Genomic DNA, 18,352 nt, shown 5'->3' with positions numbered 1-18,352 from the left:
CGTAGCTTCGTTGCCACTCACCTCGTGTCGGCAGGTTCGTGGCCCTGCTGGACTACCGTGCTCCCCGAGATGGGCAGGGCCGGGAGCTCGGCCCGTGTTTGCTCAGGTCGATGTGAGGCGAGATAAGGAGGACCTACGTGTGAACCGCCCCTTCTGACCCCCACATCCAGTGTCAGTGCACGGCCTTACACTGTCTCCCTAAGCAAAAACGGCAGAGGTTTATAACCACCCTCCCATCTCAAATCACAAGTGAGCACAGGAGCAGAGAACAGGGACATCCCAGCGTCCTTTGACCCTGCGGCTTTTGACCCTCCACCGGACCATGGGGTCCTCTGCCCAGCAGCCAGGTCGCTTCCTCACTCCACCCAACATCGCTCCTTCTCTCCCCGAACTGCCCGGTGTCACTGCCCCCTAATGTCCTGAAGCTGCCGAGCTTCACGAGCTGCGCCTCCAGCCCGGAGCCTGCGCCCTTTGCCCCTTTCCTGGCCAGGTGTTCTCCAGGTGTGCTGGATCAGAAGAATCATCTGGGTGCTTGATAAGCTTGGACAGGGAGGCCTCTGTCCTGGCTGCAGCCATCAGGGCAGGCGTGTGGGATCTCTGCCGTGGGCACACCCCACCCAGGGGGCCCTGCTGCCCCGGCCTGTTTGCAGTGCCCCACTGCACTGCTGTTGCAGGAATGAGCTCTCCTCTTGACTGTGAGCCCCGACCCCCTGCACCGGCGTCTCCGCTCCCACGTCTGACCAAGGCAGCTGGCACTTCTGAGCCTCTGTTTCCTCATCTCCAAAGAGGGGGGCAAGGCAGAACACTGGTCCCAGGGGGTCTTGTGGGATTGAACGGGATGCTATAGGCGAAGGGCCTAACGGTTCCTGCCTGCATACGCGTCAGCTTCTGACCTGACAGGTGCAAACCCTGCAGGCCGGGTGCGCATGGCTCTCTCAGGCCCTGTGACCTGTCCTAAACAGCCTCCCCCGCCCCGCCAGGTGCCCACCTGCCCTCTGCAGAAATAGCTGCAGCCCCTGTGGCAGCCTGTGAGTTTCCTATTAGGAGTAGGTGTGTGCCAACCGCCTGCTAGCCCCCGGTCCACGCAGGCAGGCGATGGTCAGGCCGGTATCCCAGGGCCCTATGCTGGCTTCCAGAGCCCCGGGTTGATGGGCATGAGCCCACTGCGAATGCTGCTGCGGTCCCTGGAAGGTCAGCCCATTTCCATGCTGACCTTGACTTGCACTGTCTGCTGCTTGCTCCATTTCACTGATCCCAGCACCCTGGGGTCGTTTGGCCAGTTGGTACACACGGTCATCATTGCCAAGGACTTCTGAGTGTGCCTCCTGCCTTTCCTGGCACCGTGCAACCAAGTCAAGTTCAGAAGTGACATGGATGCCGCCGTGGCCCGAGCTCCTCGGCTTCAAATTTTGAGCTCATCGCGATGGCCTCATTGCCCTCAGGGACTCACTTCCTAGTAGTTACAGGCCATGAAATTGAACGTGTGAGATACATTTATAACAAATGGCCACCTTTACCTGTTTTAGTCGCAGGACCTGCCTCACGGAGTGACGGGGGATTACGTGACGTCAGCCTTGGCCCAGAGTCGGTGGCTTCGTACAGATTCAAAGAGGGGGGCCTGCAAATACCTGGGGCGGGGGGGCTGAACAGGGCGGGGGAAGGGCAGGGGGGTGGCTCCGAGGCAGGGGTGTGCCTGGGGTGTCTGTGGCCCCCCAGAAAAGCCAGCAGCGAGCCAGGAGGCAGAGAACCACAGGTGAGATCACAGGTGGGTGGCAAGTCACTGTTCCTTTATTTCCATCCTGTTTGCATTATTTTTGTCGTTAGCTTCTCTTTATGGAAAGATACTGACTTTCTTTGGCGCCGATACAAAGTATCCCTCTAAAACATCATGTTGTGAGGAAAAAATCAATGTAAGGAAACAGAAAGGGAATACGACACAGTGACACAGTGAACGAATAAACACAAATCGCGAAGACTGTCTGAAGTTGGGGGACCGAGGGAGGCGGGTCTCTCTCCCTCACCTCACGTCCTCAGCACGAGTAGGTGTGGGGTTTTGAGGTCAAAAGTTTCCCGGGCAACCTCAACTGACGCCTGGCGTCAGAGCCGTGCAGTGGGGGGCGCTGGTCGCTGTGTCCACTGCCCCTCGCTGTGCAGTTGGAGACCCCGAGGCCCAGGGCGGCAGAGAACCTCACGGGCACTTTGGAGGGAAGAACTGGTCGTGGTTTCTGTCTGACTCAACACCCTCGCTGCCTCCACCCTGCACCCAGGGGTTCCGTCCCCCCAGAGACTCTTGAGGAGCCTGGGCCTGGGGAGGGCCAGGCCGCCAGGGCACCGCATGGACGAGCTCCCCGAGCACCCACTGCAGGCTGGGGAGAGCAGACAGGGAAGGTGGAGGGTGGGAGCGGGCCATGCGGAGGAGCTGGCGGGGCGGGTGGGGAGGGCCCGGTCGTGCTGTGGACCAGCTGAGGTGGCTCTGGCCAACCCGGTGCAGGGGCCTTGAAGGGGCTGGGGGCCTGGAGGCCCCTTCTGCGCCTGAGGAGACAGGCACTGCCCCGCCTAGGCCACCAGCACAGGTCAGACAGTTCTTGAAACGGCATCGTTTGCCCCATCAGGTAGGTAACGGCCCCCCGGGGAAGGGGCAATGGGGTGGGTTGTGATGCTGGGGGGCGGGCCGGCGCCTCTTCACCTCTGCCTCTGCTCCGCCCATGTGTCACTTCGAATCACGTCCTCGTAGGATGGCGGGGGCCCTCCGAAGCCCAGCGACATGTCAGGAGCAAGGGGCACGTCGTCCTTCTGCAAAAGAGAAGCCGCTGTCCACCGTGCTCGCGGGTGTGGAGAGGTGGCCTGGGACAAAGCACCTTCCCACCCGTGCACTTGGGTGCACTTGGGTGCACTTGTTCAAGTCTTAGGGCCCCTGTGGCGGTGGGGAAACTGGGGCTGGAGAGACCGAGGGACTTCTGTGATTGGGGGGGGGTGCAGGGGTCTCCCCGCCTCCTTGTTCTTGAGAAGGGGGAGTGGGCAGGGGCCCGCCGGGCAGGCAGCTGACTGGGCCTCGTTCCCTGGTTCCCAGCCGGCTAGCCACCACGATGCAGGCGACTATGGACAAGTCACTCTGCTGGCTGGGCCAGGTGACACCCTGCGGCTGCTCCTCTTTGCTGCAGGGCATTCTAGGAGCACGTCTATTGCTAACAGGGTCCCCAGCCACGGCTGTGTCGTCCTCATCCCTGATCTGTGACGAGGGGGGCACCACCCAGTGCTGCGGAGCCCGTCCCTGGCCCCGTCCTCTCTGATGGAGGAGGCCACAGCGGCCTTTGGTGGGGAGGCCCCTGGCTCTGTGACCTGGGGAAGTCACTGAACCTTTCTGAGCCTCATCCCTCCCCCTGAGAATAAGAAAGCAGAGCCCGCCCCCCAAGAGCGGCTGCGGGGGCTCAGGGAGGTCTGGGCCTCCCCCTGCGGCAGGCGGAAGGAGGGTTGCGAGGATGTCCCTGTCCTCATCCCCGGGCCGGTGACCCCCTTAGGTTACACGATGAAGGGGCGTTAAAACTGCTCATCGGGACACCCCAAGGGGGTACATGATCCTGAATTTCCTGGGCGGGCCCAGGGTCACGGTCACGAGCGCCCTCCCCAGAGGAAGGGGCGACAGAAGAGGGAGGATGCTGGAGGAGGCTGGAGGGAGGGGCCGCCTCTGGAAGCTGGACCAGGCCAGGGAGCAGGTTCTCCCGCTGGCCCTCCAGGAGGAGGCAGCCCTGCAGGCACCTGGCCTTCAGCCCATTGCAAGTTGCCGACCGCCAGACCCGCCAGACGCAGCAGCGGGGTGGGTGGTAATCTGCCACGGCAGCAACGGGAGACGGGTCGAGGTGTCGGCACAGCGCCTGGCACAGCGGGTGCCCCGAGCAGGAGGAGCAACCACGGTCCATCTGTTCCTGCAGCCAGGGGAGGGGCCTCGGTCTCCCCACCCCCAAAAGTGGGGTTGGCCTTGGTGGCTTCAGGCGCCCGGCCAGCGAGCTCTCGGACGTCCTAACGTGAAGACTCGCTGCCAGATGCCCGGGCAGCGAGCCGGACAACTTCTCTGCTCGGCCACGTGAAACTCAGGGCCCCGCCTCCCACCTGCGTCCCGCGAGAACTCAGTAGGTGGACAATTAACTGGAGTGTGACATTTGCAGGATCGTGGGGGCATTACAACACGCATTTGTGTGGTGTTCTAAAGTTAAGCTCGTGAGTTTCTCTTTAGTGAAAGGAGCGTGGGAAACCACCTCTGGGGTGAGGATAGAGTTCTGTTTCCTGGCCTTCTTCTGCTCTGTGGTTCACACCTGTGGACAGGGCTCGGCCGCCGGTCACGTATACCTCGGTCTGAGGCCTGGGTTTCCTTACCAGCTGCTGTGTGACCTCTCTAAGCCTCAGTTCACTTACCTGTCGAATGGGGAAGCAAGCCCCTACCTCAAAGGGTTGCTCAGAAGAGTCAGCTAGATAGCCACGCTTACCTGAAGTGCTTCCCAGAGCGAGAGCCTGGTGTGCCCGCAGGGCTCGGCCCGGGGGGGCCCCTCTGGCCTGCCCCACCCCAGCCCCGCCCCGCCACACGCTCCAGCTCCCCCAGACCTTCCCGGTCCTGTGGCCAAGCCATCGCACGTGCTGTGCCCGTGCTGGAGGTGGCTTTTCTCATCGCAGCCCCAATCCTGCCCTCCACAGACCTCCCACTGGGAGACAAGGTCTCCCAGCCCTTGGAGCTGGGAGCACAGTGGCCCGTGGCACACGGAGCTCATGGCTTTTCCCCTTTGGTGGCCCCACATTTGCCACCTCAGCTGGCATTCTCTGCGCTGTGCCTTCCCTCCCCCTCTGCACTGTGGGCTGCCTCCGTGGCCTCACTATTGAATGCTCGGCAATGAGTGAGAGGCACAGTCCTCATGTACCACCACGCCCTCCACCACCACCTGAACGTCCCCTGCCTGGGTCTTCCGTTTCCTCCTGTCCCCATCCCTTGGGGGCCTCACCTTTGCAGACAGGCGGTAGTCCCTGTAGGCTATGACGGCCGTGAGCCCCGCCAGGAAGAGCTCCAAGCAGACGAGGCAGAACAGGCCCAGCTCCAGCCTCTGGATGTAGACCTGGGGGAGGCAGGGACAGGGTGAGGCCTCGCTGGGAGCTTGCGCCCGTCATGCCGCACAGGCAGGGGTCCGGCCCCGCCAGCAGAGGGCACCGGGGCTTCAGCTCCCAGGTGGGCTGTGTGGGGGGCAGGGAGTGGGTCTGGCTCGGTCACTGCTCTGTGGCCAGTGCCTGGCACCCACGGGTCCTCAGTGAAATCTGTCTAGCGTTTGAGGGCTGGAGAACCTCATGGGTCCCTGGTGGAACTTGGAATCGCAGGTGGCCTTGGGCATCAGCGCGTCCAGCCCCACTTGGATGGGGATCCTGGGGCTGGGCTCAGAGACCAGGAGTGTCTCTTGCAGCTGGGGAGGGAGGAGGTAGGCTGAGGGCCACCGTGCAGCCGGGACAGCTCACGGGGCCAGAACATTGGGCGGGGGAGGTGTGTGTGTTCCAGCGTGGGTGTGCTCACACATGTGTGTGCTCGTGGAAGGTGACGAGGAAGAGGGAGCCAGCATGGCCAGAACCTCTGGAGCCGGCCCCGGAGGGCCTCGGCCACGTGCGTGGGGTGGCTGGTCCACCTCCCGCCTCAGAGGCAGCGGCTGTGGTGACGAGAGCCCTGGGCGTGGAGCCGCAGACCCAGCTCCTCGCGGCAGACACCCCTGACTCGCTGTGTGGCCGCAGCCCATCCATCTGGCCTCTCTGTGCCTTGGCGTTCACACCCGTGAAATGCGGCGACAAAGTGGACTGGGCAGCGCGGCAAAGCTGCGGTGAGGCTCACAGACACTGATACTGGGGTCTTCAGGGGTCTGGCATTCAGGAGCCCGGAATAGGAAGTCAGCAGTCCCAGGCTGTCTGCCGCCAGCTCGCTGCCCAGCCTCAGACCTGCCCACTCTGGCCCCCCGGAGCGTCCCCATCTGTAGCAGTGGGACTGGACTCAGGGCTGTGAGAGACGCCACCTGTGCCAGGGCCCCGGCGGAAGTTTCCTGGGAGCCAGAAACTTGCCCTGGGCCAGGCGCCTTCCCGGGAGTCAGAGGACCCTGGGGGCCTGGGCACTCACCACCGTCCTGTTGGGGAACTGTAGTCTCCAGACCAGGGACTCAAAGGAACTCTCCAGAAAGAGGTCCTTGGCAATGACAAAGAGGCCGGCCAGCACGCAGAAGATGCTCATGGAGTGTGTTACCAGGCACAGCACCTTCTACAAGAGAAAAACAGAAGTGATAACGGTTGTCCAGAGGTGAGAGGCCCTGGCAGATCTGGTCCAGGCCTGCCCGAGCTTGCCCTGGGGCCCCAGGGAAGGCTCTGCCCATCTCCGGGCTGAAGGCTCTTGTCCGAACATGGCCCTCTTAGCTAGCTGACCCCTGAGAGGCCCCCATGGCTCTCCCCTCCTACAGGGACAGGACTGGGGGACCCTGGGCTTTGTAATAGAGAGTGTTACTTCCCCTGCGCCTCCTCTCAAAGCCGGCCCCCACCATCCTGGTGTCAGATACGCCCACTCCACACTCAGATGGCCGCTCCTCCAGCCTCTGCCCCACAGGTAAGGGCTGCAGGCGCCCTGACGGTGCCCTGTTCTCACACACCCCAGGTCTGCCTCCCTCCCCGCCCTCCATGGCCCCTGTAATGTCTCCGGTCCTCATCATCTCGGGTTTAAGCATTGTTCCAGGAGCCTTTTACCAAGTGCAAACCCCTGCAGTGAGGAAGCATGTAAACACAGGGAACCTCCAGCCTCTTGGGCTGGGAGGCACTTCTCTGCTGGAAGAGGTGCCCTGTGCTCGGCTGCGGGAAGGGGAAGGCTTTTGGCTCTGGAGCTCCCCGCCCAGGAGGAATGGGCGGGTCTTTGCTAGGCATCTCCTGCCTCTGCCAGTTAAACTGCACAACACCCTTCTGTTCTCTACGCCCTCTGGGAGGATAGGGGCAGCCATAGCCCAGAGCTGGCTGAGGGCACAGTGTGGACCAGCCAGGGCTTCTGGGGCAGCGACTGGCCACAAGTAGGGGTGGTAGGGCCAGTCCTTCCATCACCCATGTCCATCAGCCAGTCCGGTGTCAGTGTCTACCCAGCACCTGCCCCCTGTTACCCTCCCCACCTCCGCCCCTGGGCCAGAAAGATGCTCAGACACCTAGAGTGCAGGAAAGAGCCAGGGGCGAGGCGGACATGGAAGCCAGCCGTGGCTGGTCAGGGAAGGGGCGGCGTGTGAAGTGTGATCAGCAGTGAGTCCGGCTGGGAGAAAGTGTGCGTGGGGGCGGGCTGAGGTGCCGGGCAGGGGGCAGCCCAGCCCCAGGAGGGCAGGACCACCATTGTGTCCAGCTGCTGCTCAGTGGTGGGAAGCAGACAGAAACCCAGCTTTGGTCTGGGGCTTGCAGGCGTGCTGGTGCGGGAGGCCAGCCGAGGTCACCGGGGAACCGGGGAGGGCTGACAGCCGTGGGGCGATGCGGGCGGACTGGCACCCAAGAACAGTCACTCAGCTGCTGCGTGGAGAACAGGGTGCACGACGCCTCCGGGCCAGACAGGGTGGTGGGCACAACTGGGGTGCAGGAAGGGCCGTGGTGGAGAGGAACGCACGGAGTCGGGGACGTGCGTCAGGGGCAGACCTCCAGGACACGGGGCCCCTCTGCCGGGGCGCGCCCTGCTGTTCTGAAGACTCCTGCCTGCTCCCGGCACATCCTGGGCGCAGCCTCTGCTGCACACAGACGCCCTGCACAAGGGGACTCCGGGCTGCGGGACGGAAGGGAGTGATCTCAATGCTCCAACTTACCAGGGAGGTTTTCGGAACCATTTCCATTGCTATCATGGAGACCCCTGTGAAGAGGAACTGCAGGCCAGATTGGAAACAGTCATAAGAGAGAAGCTGGGCTTTGAAACCCACAGATGCCTTCCTTTTCCAGTCCTTTCTAAGAAAACCCACCTGTGGCGGCCAGTGGGGTTGAAACACCATTTCTCCAACAAAGGGAGCTCAGCCTGCCCGCCACAGGGCCCATCCCAGGCCCACTCCAGCCAGCAGCTCTGCCCTCCGCTCAGAGACCTCTGTCCTCGGGACTAGGCCTGTGCCCTAAGCTCCAAATGCCCTCCCAGTCTGTCCTGCTCCCCCCATTTTATCAGCCCAAACCCTCCCTCTGGGATCAGCTGAACTATCCCCTCCACGGGGTTGTCTTTCCTGAATCCTGCAGCAGGGAGGAGATTAGCTCTGGTTAAGGTCTCTGGTGCATTCCTGCAATTCTACTTTCAAACGTTTGTTGAGCCCCCACTCCGTGCCCACGAGGGGCAAAGGGGTGGGTGGGCACTGTGAGTGGACGTGGTCCCATCTCCGAGCACTGGCAGCTCGGAGCCCGCACAGTGGGTCGGAGTGACAGTGGGGGCTGGGACTCGTGTCTGAGGGGAACTGGGCACTGTGTGAGCAGGACTCCACCAGGGTCCAGAGTCGGGAGGGCACCCTGGGGAGCCTCGGGGGACCGTGTGTGCGCTGTTCTCCTCTGGTCTTGGGAGGGCAGGAGCCGCAGCTCATACCCTGTCCTGCAGACTGGCCAGGACAGACACTTAGGCACCAGGGGTGTTTGCTGCACCCAAAGGCAGCCTGGCCGCCTTGAGGCCCGCTGGAGGTCCAGGCGCCCCCTGTGCGGGCTCACCCCCTTCCCTGCTGGAGTCTCTCGTGTTAAATGAGGGGAGAGTGCAGGCAGCCAGGAGCGTCTCCTTCGAAGGAGCTATTCCCAGCGTGACTGGAGCACAGATGCAGAGAGGGGCACTGGAGAAGGCTCTGGCCGATGCTTCGCTTTTACGAGCTCTCTGGGTCCCGTCCCACACCTGGTCCCACATGCCGCGGCCCCACGCCCAGCCCATGTTCGGCTCCTACTCACGGAGGCGGCTCCCCAGAACGGGTACCAGGACTTCAGCACCACCAGGTGGAGGCTCTCGGCTGCAGAGATCAGAGAAGTCCCGAGGACCACATGCAGCATAGCGATGAAAATATGGAAGGCCTGGGCAGTGCACAGAGGGCTCCTGTGAGGGGCCCAGCCCTGGAACAGGTCACTGGAGCCCTGGGCCAACCTGCTGGAACGAGTCTGCTTCCCACCGTCTCAGGGCCCCTGGTGGGTCTGCCGGGCGGGATCACTCCGCGGCCAGGCGGGATCACTCCGCGGCCAGGCGGGATCACTCCGCAGGGAGGCAGATGGGGATCAAGGAGCGGTCCTACCACCTGCCACCGTGCCGCAGCACCGCCCCCACCCCCCACCCCCCGCCCCACCACGGGGGTTTTTGGGGATGAGGAGGGAAGGGAAGGAGACTTCCTTCCCTACGAGGAAAGGCGCTGCAGACTTCCTACGAGCCTGCGCTGAGCCAGTGGGGGCATGGGCATGGGCAGCCTCTCACCGCCTCCCACGGCATTTTCAACGTCAAGATGACCATTAAGCTGGGAAGCTGGAGGCTTTCTCCTATTCCTCCATCCTCAGGGCTCCCCAGCACCCTCCCCGAGTATCCCTGTCTGCTCCTTCCCAACCCCAGGCCCCCAGGAAATGGACACTCACGCCCAGCCCCTGGAGAAGGATGGTCCTCTTCCGGGGCCTCTCCGGGTGCCAGTCCGGAGGCAGGGGGGGACTTGTCTGGCCGTGCTGGGCTGGGCTGAAGGCCTGCCATGGCTCGAGCCCCCCAGCTCCAGATCGGGGGGCAACAGCGGCTGCTCCGGTGGCTTCTGCTGCCATGACTTGGCCCAAGGAGCCTGGAGGCCGGCCAAGGAGACGGGCCGAGTCAGAACCTATCTTGTTTCTGGGGCTTCTGCCTGGGTGAGGCTCAGTGACTGCCACCTCCGCCCTTTGGACCAGGGCCTTCCAGAACAGTGGCTGCTCGCCCCGCAGCCGTTGAACTTGACTTGACCCCGAATAAACTGGCCCCCGGGGATGGGGAGAAACTGACCTGCCGCTCGCTGCCTCTGTGCCGTTTGCAGGACACAGCTCCTTCCGGGGCCGAAAAACAAGGAGCAGACAGACTTCCCAATTATCCAAAGCCAGAGCTCACCCACTCTGGCAAGTGCAGTTTGGCAACAGCCCTGGTGCCGCAGGCCTGGGCCGGTAGGGTGAACCTCCTGGTCCCAGAGGAGGCAGATGAGCGTGGGTGGGGATCAGATCATTGTCCCGCCACCTGTGGCAATGGGGGTTTGGGACGATGGGGAACAGAAAGGAAGGAAACTCCTGCTGAGGACCTGCTACGTATGGGCCAGCACCGAGCTAGGAAGTCAATTTTTAACCAAGACAGTAAGTCAACATTCAGAAGTACTTTCTCTGTTCCTAGCAGTACCATCAGCGTTGTACCTTCATTGTCTGATTTTATCCTTTGCCCTGTGCCCATTTTGCATCTGATGCTCAGAGAGGCTAAGCCACTTGCCTAAGGTCACACAGCTAGCCAGTGGCTGGGCTTAAAGCCTGGCAGACTGGGTCCAGAGCTTGTGGGCTTAAATCCTCCCTGTACAGTTGCCTCAGTGAGTGAAAATGCACAGTCTGGATGTTTCAATGGGGAAAACTCTGCAGGAGACTCAGAGCCCTGCTTTTTGAGAACTGTACGTCGTATGGGGATGCCGTGCAGCCCATCAGAACTTGGGGGCTGCCTGGTGGTCTGGTAAGAAAAGCTGAAGCCTTTGTGTGGAGAATGGAGTGGGTGGGGGCTGGGAGGGGAAGAGAGGGGAGTTGGCTGGAGTGATCTTGGTAGGAGACGATTCTCCAAGGGGATGGGACGAATGAGAAAACCCTTTAAGGGAAGTGGACTCTTTTTCTAGTAAAAGGAAAGAGTGGGGGGGCACGTCCTCCGAGGTTTTGACTCCGACTGTGTGAACTGAGGGGTCCTGTGGGAGCACCGGTCCGTACTTCACAGTTCTTCTGCCGTGGAGGTGATGGTGAGGCGGAGAAGGAGCCTGGGGGGCTGGGAGGGGCAGCAGCCTGGACTGGGGGCTCCTGAGCGGTGTGGAAAGGAAAGGACAGGGTCGGGGAGCCAGAGGGCCAGATGGGGCCGCGGGGCTGGTGAGTAGCAGCACTGCACTAGGCATGGGGCCTGTGGACCCCCGGCAATTCCCAGGAAGTTGTCTCCATCCCGCAGAGAGAGAACCGTGGTTCAGGGAGGTCGGGTGTCCTGGCCAAAGTCACGTAGCAAAGAAGGGCCCGGGCCTGGGCCTGGGTGGGGTCTGATGCCAGCGCCCTCCTCCCAGACAGCGGTGACCCCTCACTAGTATCTCCAGTGGCCCGTGGTAACAGCTCCTGGTTAGGGGGGAGGGCTGTGGGGAGGCTGGGCCTTTCTCCTTCCTGGGCTCCAGAAGCTGAGCCCAGAGACGTGTGACTCTTTTCTGTGACCTGACCCAGCTGTGCTTGGGAATTTGTCCCTCTCTCAATTCCCAGCCACCCAGGCCCCTCTGACATAGCCCGCTGGACTGAGACATGTGGCTGGTGGCAGCGACCTGGACCTGTATCAGTTAGCCACGGCTGCAGCTCGAGTTCCATGTGCTTGGGAAGACAAGCACCCGTCCCCGGGAAGCACAAAGGAAGGATGGCTTCTTGGCAGAGGGGTCTCGGATGGGAGAGGTTGTCGTGGGGGTGGGGAACAGTGTGTTCCTGGTCCCGGGAGGTGTGCCTCCACCTGGCCTTTGCTTTGCAGGGGTATGGCAGTGGGAGTGGTTAAAAAATCCACCAGGGAATTAGATTCAAGAAGCCAGAGTCACCTTTCTCAAAGCGTGTTCCATGGAACTCGGGTCCCGACAGATCAGCAGCAAAAGGTTTCCACGGCCCAACCAGTCCAGGAGCCCCGGATGCGATCTTCCTGCCGCTCAGTATGTTAAAGGCTCGAGAACTCCTGCCGTGGGGTGCTCTGTCTCCATGGTGAGGGCCTTTCCCAAACTTCACTGGCCATGGAAACTTGGTCTCACTGTCTCATTGTCCAATAATTCTACCTGCTTTGTAAGCTGTGGAGACTGCTTTTGGCCTTAAACTTAGAGATGTGTGGTTGTGGGTTTTTTGGGGTGGGGGGTGGTTTCTTTGACCTCTTTTTGGTTTTCTCGTGTGCCTGTCACAGTGAGGTCAGGGACCGGACTGTGATCTCCGGGGTCACTGCCTGTTCCACATTATTCTCTCACACGACAGACAGCTGCGACAAGGGACTTTGGACGGCCAGGAGGGAAGGAGTTGGAGAAGGCAGGGCGCTTGTTGTGAAGACGGTCATGAACTCTGAGTCCTCAGAAGGCTTTTGCCTGTGATGTAGACCCTGGGGAACAGTGGGTGGGGGAAACTATTTTAGCTTTGACCCCTCCCTGGTTCCTGCAGCCGGCTCACGGCCCACCGGACCAGCCAGCCTGGCATCCCCAAGGACACCAGCCACGGTCTGGGCGCTCCCTGGGTCCCAGACACGGAAAGAGCTAGGACCCTCCAGTTCCACCCCACGAGTGAACTAGGACATGAGCACTGGAGGTGGACAAGCCCAAGCCGATGCCCGCTTTGCTCTTTGGAACTTTGACCTTGGGCAGGCTGATTACATCTCAGCTGTGAGTCTCCTCACCTGTCACCTGGGAAGCGCTAGTGGCGAAGCTGGGTGGGGGAGGGGCTGTGGGGAGTACGCGGGATGCCGTCTGCACCCTGCAGGGCCTGGCTCAGGTAATCCTTCCGTGAGCGTGTTAGCTAGCGCTGCCAGCGGCCTGCCACATGCCTGGAATCCTGCCATCCAGGCTCCAGCTGGCCCCTGTCTGGTTCTCATTTAAGACCTGAAGAGTCCTGCCTGCGTCATCCGGATGGACGGGTGGCCACGGGGTGGGGCCGGGGCTGAGGGCCCTGGGGAAGGGTGCAAGGAGGGCCGGAGCGCACCGAGTGTATTGAATGAGTGGTCTGCGTCTGTCTCTGGAGTTCTGCAGGCAGAGGAACCCGAGACCCTAATCAGACTCTGCTGCACAGGCCTGGAGGACGGCGAGAGCTTCCGAGGGGGTGTGTGTACACGCGAGTGCATGTGCGTGTGTGCATGCATGTCAAGCAGAGAGAGGCAGCAGTTGAGAGGTGTCGAGTCACACCACGTGACAGGGGGGCTGGAGGGGCACCGGGGACCCACCTAGAGGGTTGGGTTCGGTAGATGCTGGCTCGAAAAAGGCTGTAAATGTGCCAAAGCCAGCCCCCACCCCCCAGAGCTTCAGGACTCCGTGCTGGTGCGCAGACAGGTTCGCCCGCACGAAGGGGGCGGGGCCTGCGGGAAACAGAGGCCGCCACACTGGGGTGTCAGGAGGCCTGGGTTCCAGACCTGGCTCTGAGTGGCCCCGGGGAAAGCCCCGTTCCCTCTCTGGGGCTCTGCTCGCTCCAACCTGCCGCTCTGTGTGCAGGAGTTCCCGGAATCGGAAGGAAGCGGCCCCTCCCTGCCTCACCTCGAACGGTCAGCCACTGCCGGCAGAACAGGGCTCTAGGGAGTGAATTCCTCTGTGGGGTAGATGCGTGGGTGTCCCCCTGTTTACCAGAGCCTCTTCATGGGGTGGACACCCATCTCCAGCTGTAACCGGAAAAGACACCGGCGTTCGGGCTGCCTGTCACTACCAAATCCAATAAGCAATGACAGTGATTGAATCTTTTATAGGCGCTTTATTCAGATGGCCGGCGATCCGAGAAGATGGCGGGTTCATACCCTAACAAACCATCTCCCTCTCTCTTTCCCAGCCAGATCTTTTATAAGGGGGTTGGGGGAAGGCAAACAAGGTGTCAGCGAAAGCCTTTGAAATTCAACAGTTGCCTCCAAGGGGGAAGGGCAGTCGCTTGCTTCTTCCTGGTACAGATGTCTCCAAGAGGTCATCTGCTTACTCTTAGGCGCCAAGAGAGGCCTTATCTGTAGTTACTGAAACAAAAACTTAACATACACATTACTTTGTAGATTTATGACTATTTACCTTAAGCTAAATTTTCCCAAGTCTTAAGCCCCTGTCACAGCCACTGCAACTGATGCACTCAGGGCCCACAGCTGCTCCCTTTCCGGGAGTTCGGGTCGTGTCCTTCCCCCGAGGCTGCAGCAGGGCATAGGAAAGCCTCGCCTCCTTGCCTCCGGGTGGGACCGAGTCTGTGCTTCTGAGCAACCGCCCCCCCTCCCTACCTCCCCCCAACGTCGGATCAGGCTGAAGTGGCTGGGCAGCTCAGCCCACATCTGTCCTTGGCTCATCTCATCTGCCCCGTCCTGCTTCCCTTGGTCGGCTCCTCCTGAGGGCGCTCCTTCCCTGACCAGCGGCCCGGAATCCTTGTCTCAGGCTCTGCTTCTAGAAGGCTGATGGAGACCTCATTCCTGCTGGAGAGGATGGGGGGACCACTCACCCGGCCCTGGGACCTCCGCTCGGAGTCCCCAGCCACGCTCTGCCCTCCGGACTCACCTCAGCGTCAGGGCGAGAGTGCCAGGAGGTGAGGACTTCTTGGTAACATCAGACTTTGGATCTTCTCCCTCGTGCCCAGCTGCAGGGGAGCCCTCAGTGTGTCTGTCCCCCCCAAACCCAGCAGGTGGGGTGGCACCCTCCTTTAGAGTTGGACACTTCCTCTGGGGGGCCCAAGTTGGCCATTTCACCCGTGTACAGAGCAGGACAGAGGGAGTGAGGATGACTGTAAAGTCTTCCTAGAGTCACAGGCTGAGCCTTTTTAACTTTGGAAAACCTCAAATGTTCACAGAAGTGGGGAGAACGGCCGGCGAACCCCACGTACCACCCCCCAGCTCAGCGGTCCTCAGCTCTCGGCTGATTGTGTGCCCCGACTCCCACCCTTCTCCCCTGTTGGTGAGCAAAACTCAGATGTCCTACCGTCTACTATTTGTCTCTCAACGATAAGGACTTCGACAGGAGGTACGACCACAGGTCACAACTGAGAATTAAAACGAGCTCAGTTCTGGCACTCACGGAGGCACCTGGACCGGGGATGCCATCACCCCTCGGCCCTGGAGCCCTGTCCAGCTCAGTCTGCAGCTCTGTTGAGGACAGGCTCAGCGCGGGCAGTCAGGAAAACGTCTTCTTGCCTGGTTCCTGCGACACGCTAGACATCGAAGATCTAGTCAGTGGTCAGGTGCCTCTCATTGTCTTCCTAGCTCCCGAGACCGTTGATTGCCCTGAATTGTGCCCGGCTGACGTGGGGGAGCCATCTGGCTCTGCCCTGTCCCCTGTCCCCTGTCACCACGCTGCCCCTGAGGGTGGCACCTGACGTGGTGGTTCTGGTGAGAGGGGTGTGGGTGTGCTCTGACCGCCCTCAGCTCCCACCCTGGCCGCCTCCTTTCCATCTCCCTGCACTGTCACTCCACGGAGGGGTGCATCCCAGAGGACTACCCCGGCCGGCACGTGCGGCTTCAGCTTGCTGGACCCAGCAGAGACTCTCAGAGCTGATGCTGGGCTGCCCGAGTTCAAATCTCGATTCTACCACTTCATAGCTGTGAGACCTAGGGCAAGTCATTTGGCCGCTCTGGGCCTCGGGTTTCCCCTATGCAAAATGGGGATAATAATCCCTATCGAGTTGCTAAACCATCAAATGACTTAGAATACAGAGAATGCTTAAAAGCAGGGCCTGGCATGTATCGGGTGCCGTGTGTAATAAGTACTATAGTCACCATACACCCTCAGGAGATGCTCACACTCAGGTGTCACGCAGGTTTTATGTTGGACGTGTTGCACGAAGGCCGAGAGCCGTGCGGGCACACTCTGCCACGCCCACTGAGATGTCACTCACCTTCTCTCAGACCTGGGGCTGGGCAGCCTTGCTGTGAGGGATGAGCCAGGGGAGGCTTCCTGGAGGAAGTGGCATCGGCACCAAGCTCTGAAGGAGGGTTGGGAATTAAAAGGGACAGAAAGGGAAGCACGTGGGGTGGGGCAAGCAGGGGACAGCACTACAGGCAGAGGAGTCTCAGGGGTTGGCATGGCTGCCCATTCAAGTGTAGGGAGGGTGGGAGAGACGGGCTGGAGAGGTGTGAGCCTGAGACGTCTCCAGGGCCTTGGAAACTTGCCAGAGCATTTGCACTTTAGCCTGAGGGCAAAGGAGAGCCCCAGGTGACTTTAGGTACACCAGTACCATTTGTACTTCAGAAAATTCCCTCTGGACGTTATCTAACCCAGAGAAGGGTTGGGCCAGATTGGAGCTGGGACACAGGTTAGGGGGCCTGGGGGCTGTTCCATGTGCAGGGGCAAGACACCTGCCGTTGGTCCGCAGGTGCTGGGAAGGAGGATGGGGAGGGCGGGGTGAGCTGAGAAAGGACAGCAAGGAGGAAGATTCAGTAGGAGGCGATTATCCATGGGGCTGGGGCAGGCGGGCGACCAGGAATGACGCTTGGATTCTGGCGTGGACGGCAGCCGGGTCTGCGGTGACGCTGATCGACAGACGGCTGGCTGGAGCTGGGGCAGAAGACGTGCATTCCTCTCCAGTGGCACCTGAATGTACATGCTGAAGCTGGCTGAAGAAGAGAGGGGGGTGGGAGACTGGGGACGGCCGGGAGGGGGACAGACAGCTCACGTGAGCTCCACGAGAAGAGGGGACGTTGGCTAACGTCCGGTGTCCCCAGAGCTTGGACGCGCAGCCCGCGCTCAAAGCACCTGCTGAATAAAACATCAAACAAAACCACAGCAGCAGGTGAGGTCCCCCGGGGGGTGTGTGGAGCGCATAGAGGAGAGCCCAGGTAGGCAGCGCGTCGGTAATGAAGGGCGTTATTAGGATCACAATATGGGTTTTCAAAAGCCCACCGATTTCGGTGGCCACGAGGTGAGTGACAACAGCCTCGCAGGAAGCATGTCAGTGGAGTGAACGGGAGTGAGAAAGCGGACTGTGTCAAGGGGGAGAAAAAAAATAAACCCAGGGCTGAAGGGTGTGAGGGGGTCCAGACAGGGCTGGATCAGCTGGGAGAGAAGGCAGCAAGTTGCATTTTCACATTTTCAGAATTTAAATGGATGAACGCGTAACCGTGACAGGCAGATTCTAAGGTGGCCCCCCCACGAGCCCTTCCCCTCGGGACCTGTGAGGTGCTTCTACTTGCTAGACAGACATCGCAAAGGCAATGAGAGGCCACTCCTGTAATTAGAGTTGAACGTGAGACTTCATCTTCCAGGCAGACTTGCTCCAGGGACTTTCTCCCTGGCTGGCTGTGCCGGGGCCTGCAGGGCGAGATGCCGGCAGCGGCCTCTGGGGCTGAGGGAAGCTGACAGCTGGCAGCCAGAAAGCCCCACAGCTGCAAGGAAATTCGTTCTGCCATCAGCCTGCATGCGCTTGAGGTGGCTTCTTCCCCAGTCGAGCCCCCGGATGAGCAGGCAGCTCCACTGCCACCTTGACCGTGGCCTTGTGAGGCGCGGAGCAGAGGACCAAGCACAGGACTGTGAGACAAGAAGTGTGTGTTCTTCGAGCCACTGAGTTTGTGATAACTCGTCACATAGAAACAGATAACTAATGTAGGAACGTTTTTCTGTTCTTTTTTTCCTACTTTAAAAAAACACAACTAATTACACAACAAATATGTACAGCCCGATGGATTTTTATCTGTGCCTGCACCCATGTGACCGTCCCCCAGATCAAGATATAGCGTGTTTCCTGTGCCCCCGAAGCTGCCTCATGCCCTGCTGGCCCAGAACTGCCGTGCTGGCCGGTGTCCAACCTGGGCGTGCAGCCCGGGGTGGCTGGGAAGGCGGCCCAACACAAAATCGTAAATTTACTTAAAACATTAAGATTTTTTTTTTTGTGATTACGTGTCACAATGTATTTAATGTGTGACCCAAGACAACCCTTCTTCTTTCAGCATGGCCCAGAGACACTGAAGGGTTGGAAATCCCTGCCTGGGGCAAAACCACTCTGTTGGCTTCTACCACCACCCGTTTATGTTGCCTGTTCATGAAAATTCATCTGAGCAGAATAGCACAGGGTGCTCTTCTTGCGCTCAGAGACATATCTGCGTGTTGGCTGGTCAGTAGTTTATTTTTTTATTTTTATTTTTTTTGATTTTATTTATTTATTTTTAGGGACGGGGGGGAGAGAGAGAGAGAGGCATCAATGTGCGGTTGCTGGGGGTTATGGCCTGCAACCCAGGAATGTATGTACCCTGGCTGGGAATCGAACCTGCGACACTTTGGTTCTCAGCCCGCGCTCAATCCACTGAGCTACTACGCCAGCCAGGGCTAGTAGTTTATTTTTTTACTTATTCATATTTTAGGAATACACCACAATTAAGTTACCTGTTCTATTGTTGATGAGCTTGGAGGTGCTTCAAGTTTTTGCCTATTAGGAATGAAGTTGCCATTTAAAACTCTGTGCCTGTCTTTTCCTGGACAGGGTCACTCATTTCTGTTGGGCG

At 60.2% G+C, this 18,352-nt stretch overlaps 1 protein-coding gene across 1 annotated transcript; it reads right to left on the bottom strand.

Moving 5' to 3' along the window:
- Positions 1-1,759: 1,759 nt before the first annotated feature.
- On the bottom strand, positions 1,760-14,398 carry MS4A10 (membrane spanning 4-domains A10). The gene is made up of 7 exons (XM_036029520.1): positions 14,368-14,398; positions 9,589-9,779; positions 8,923-9,042; positions 7,827-7,883; positions 6,137-6,271; positions 4,989-5,099; positions 1,760-2,793 (listed from the first exon to the last, which is right to left on the bottom strand). The coding sequence occupies exons 2-7, from the start codon at positions 9,760-9,762 to the stop codon at positions 2,683-2,685; spliced, it is 708 nt and encodes a 235-aa protein (XP_035885413.1). The 5' UTR covers positions 9,763-9,779; positions 14,368-14,398; the 3' UTR covers positions 1,760-2,682.
- Positions 14,399-18,352: the final 3,954 nt, after the last annotated feature.

Source organism: Phyllostomus discolor, chromosome 6, assembly GCF_004126475.2.
Source record: "Phyllostomus discolor isolate MPI-MPIP mPhyDis1 chromosome 6, mPhyDis1.pri.v3, whole genome shotgun sequence".
In the NCBI taxonomy this organism is placed as follows: Eukaryota; Metazoa; Chordata; class Mammalia; order Chiroptera; family Phyllostomidae; genus Phyllostomus; species Phyllostomus discolor.
This window is presented reverse-complemented; position numbering and strand designations above follow the sequence as displayed.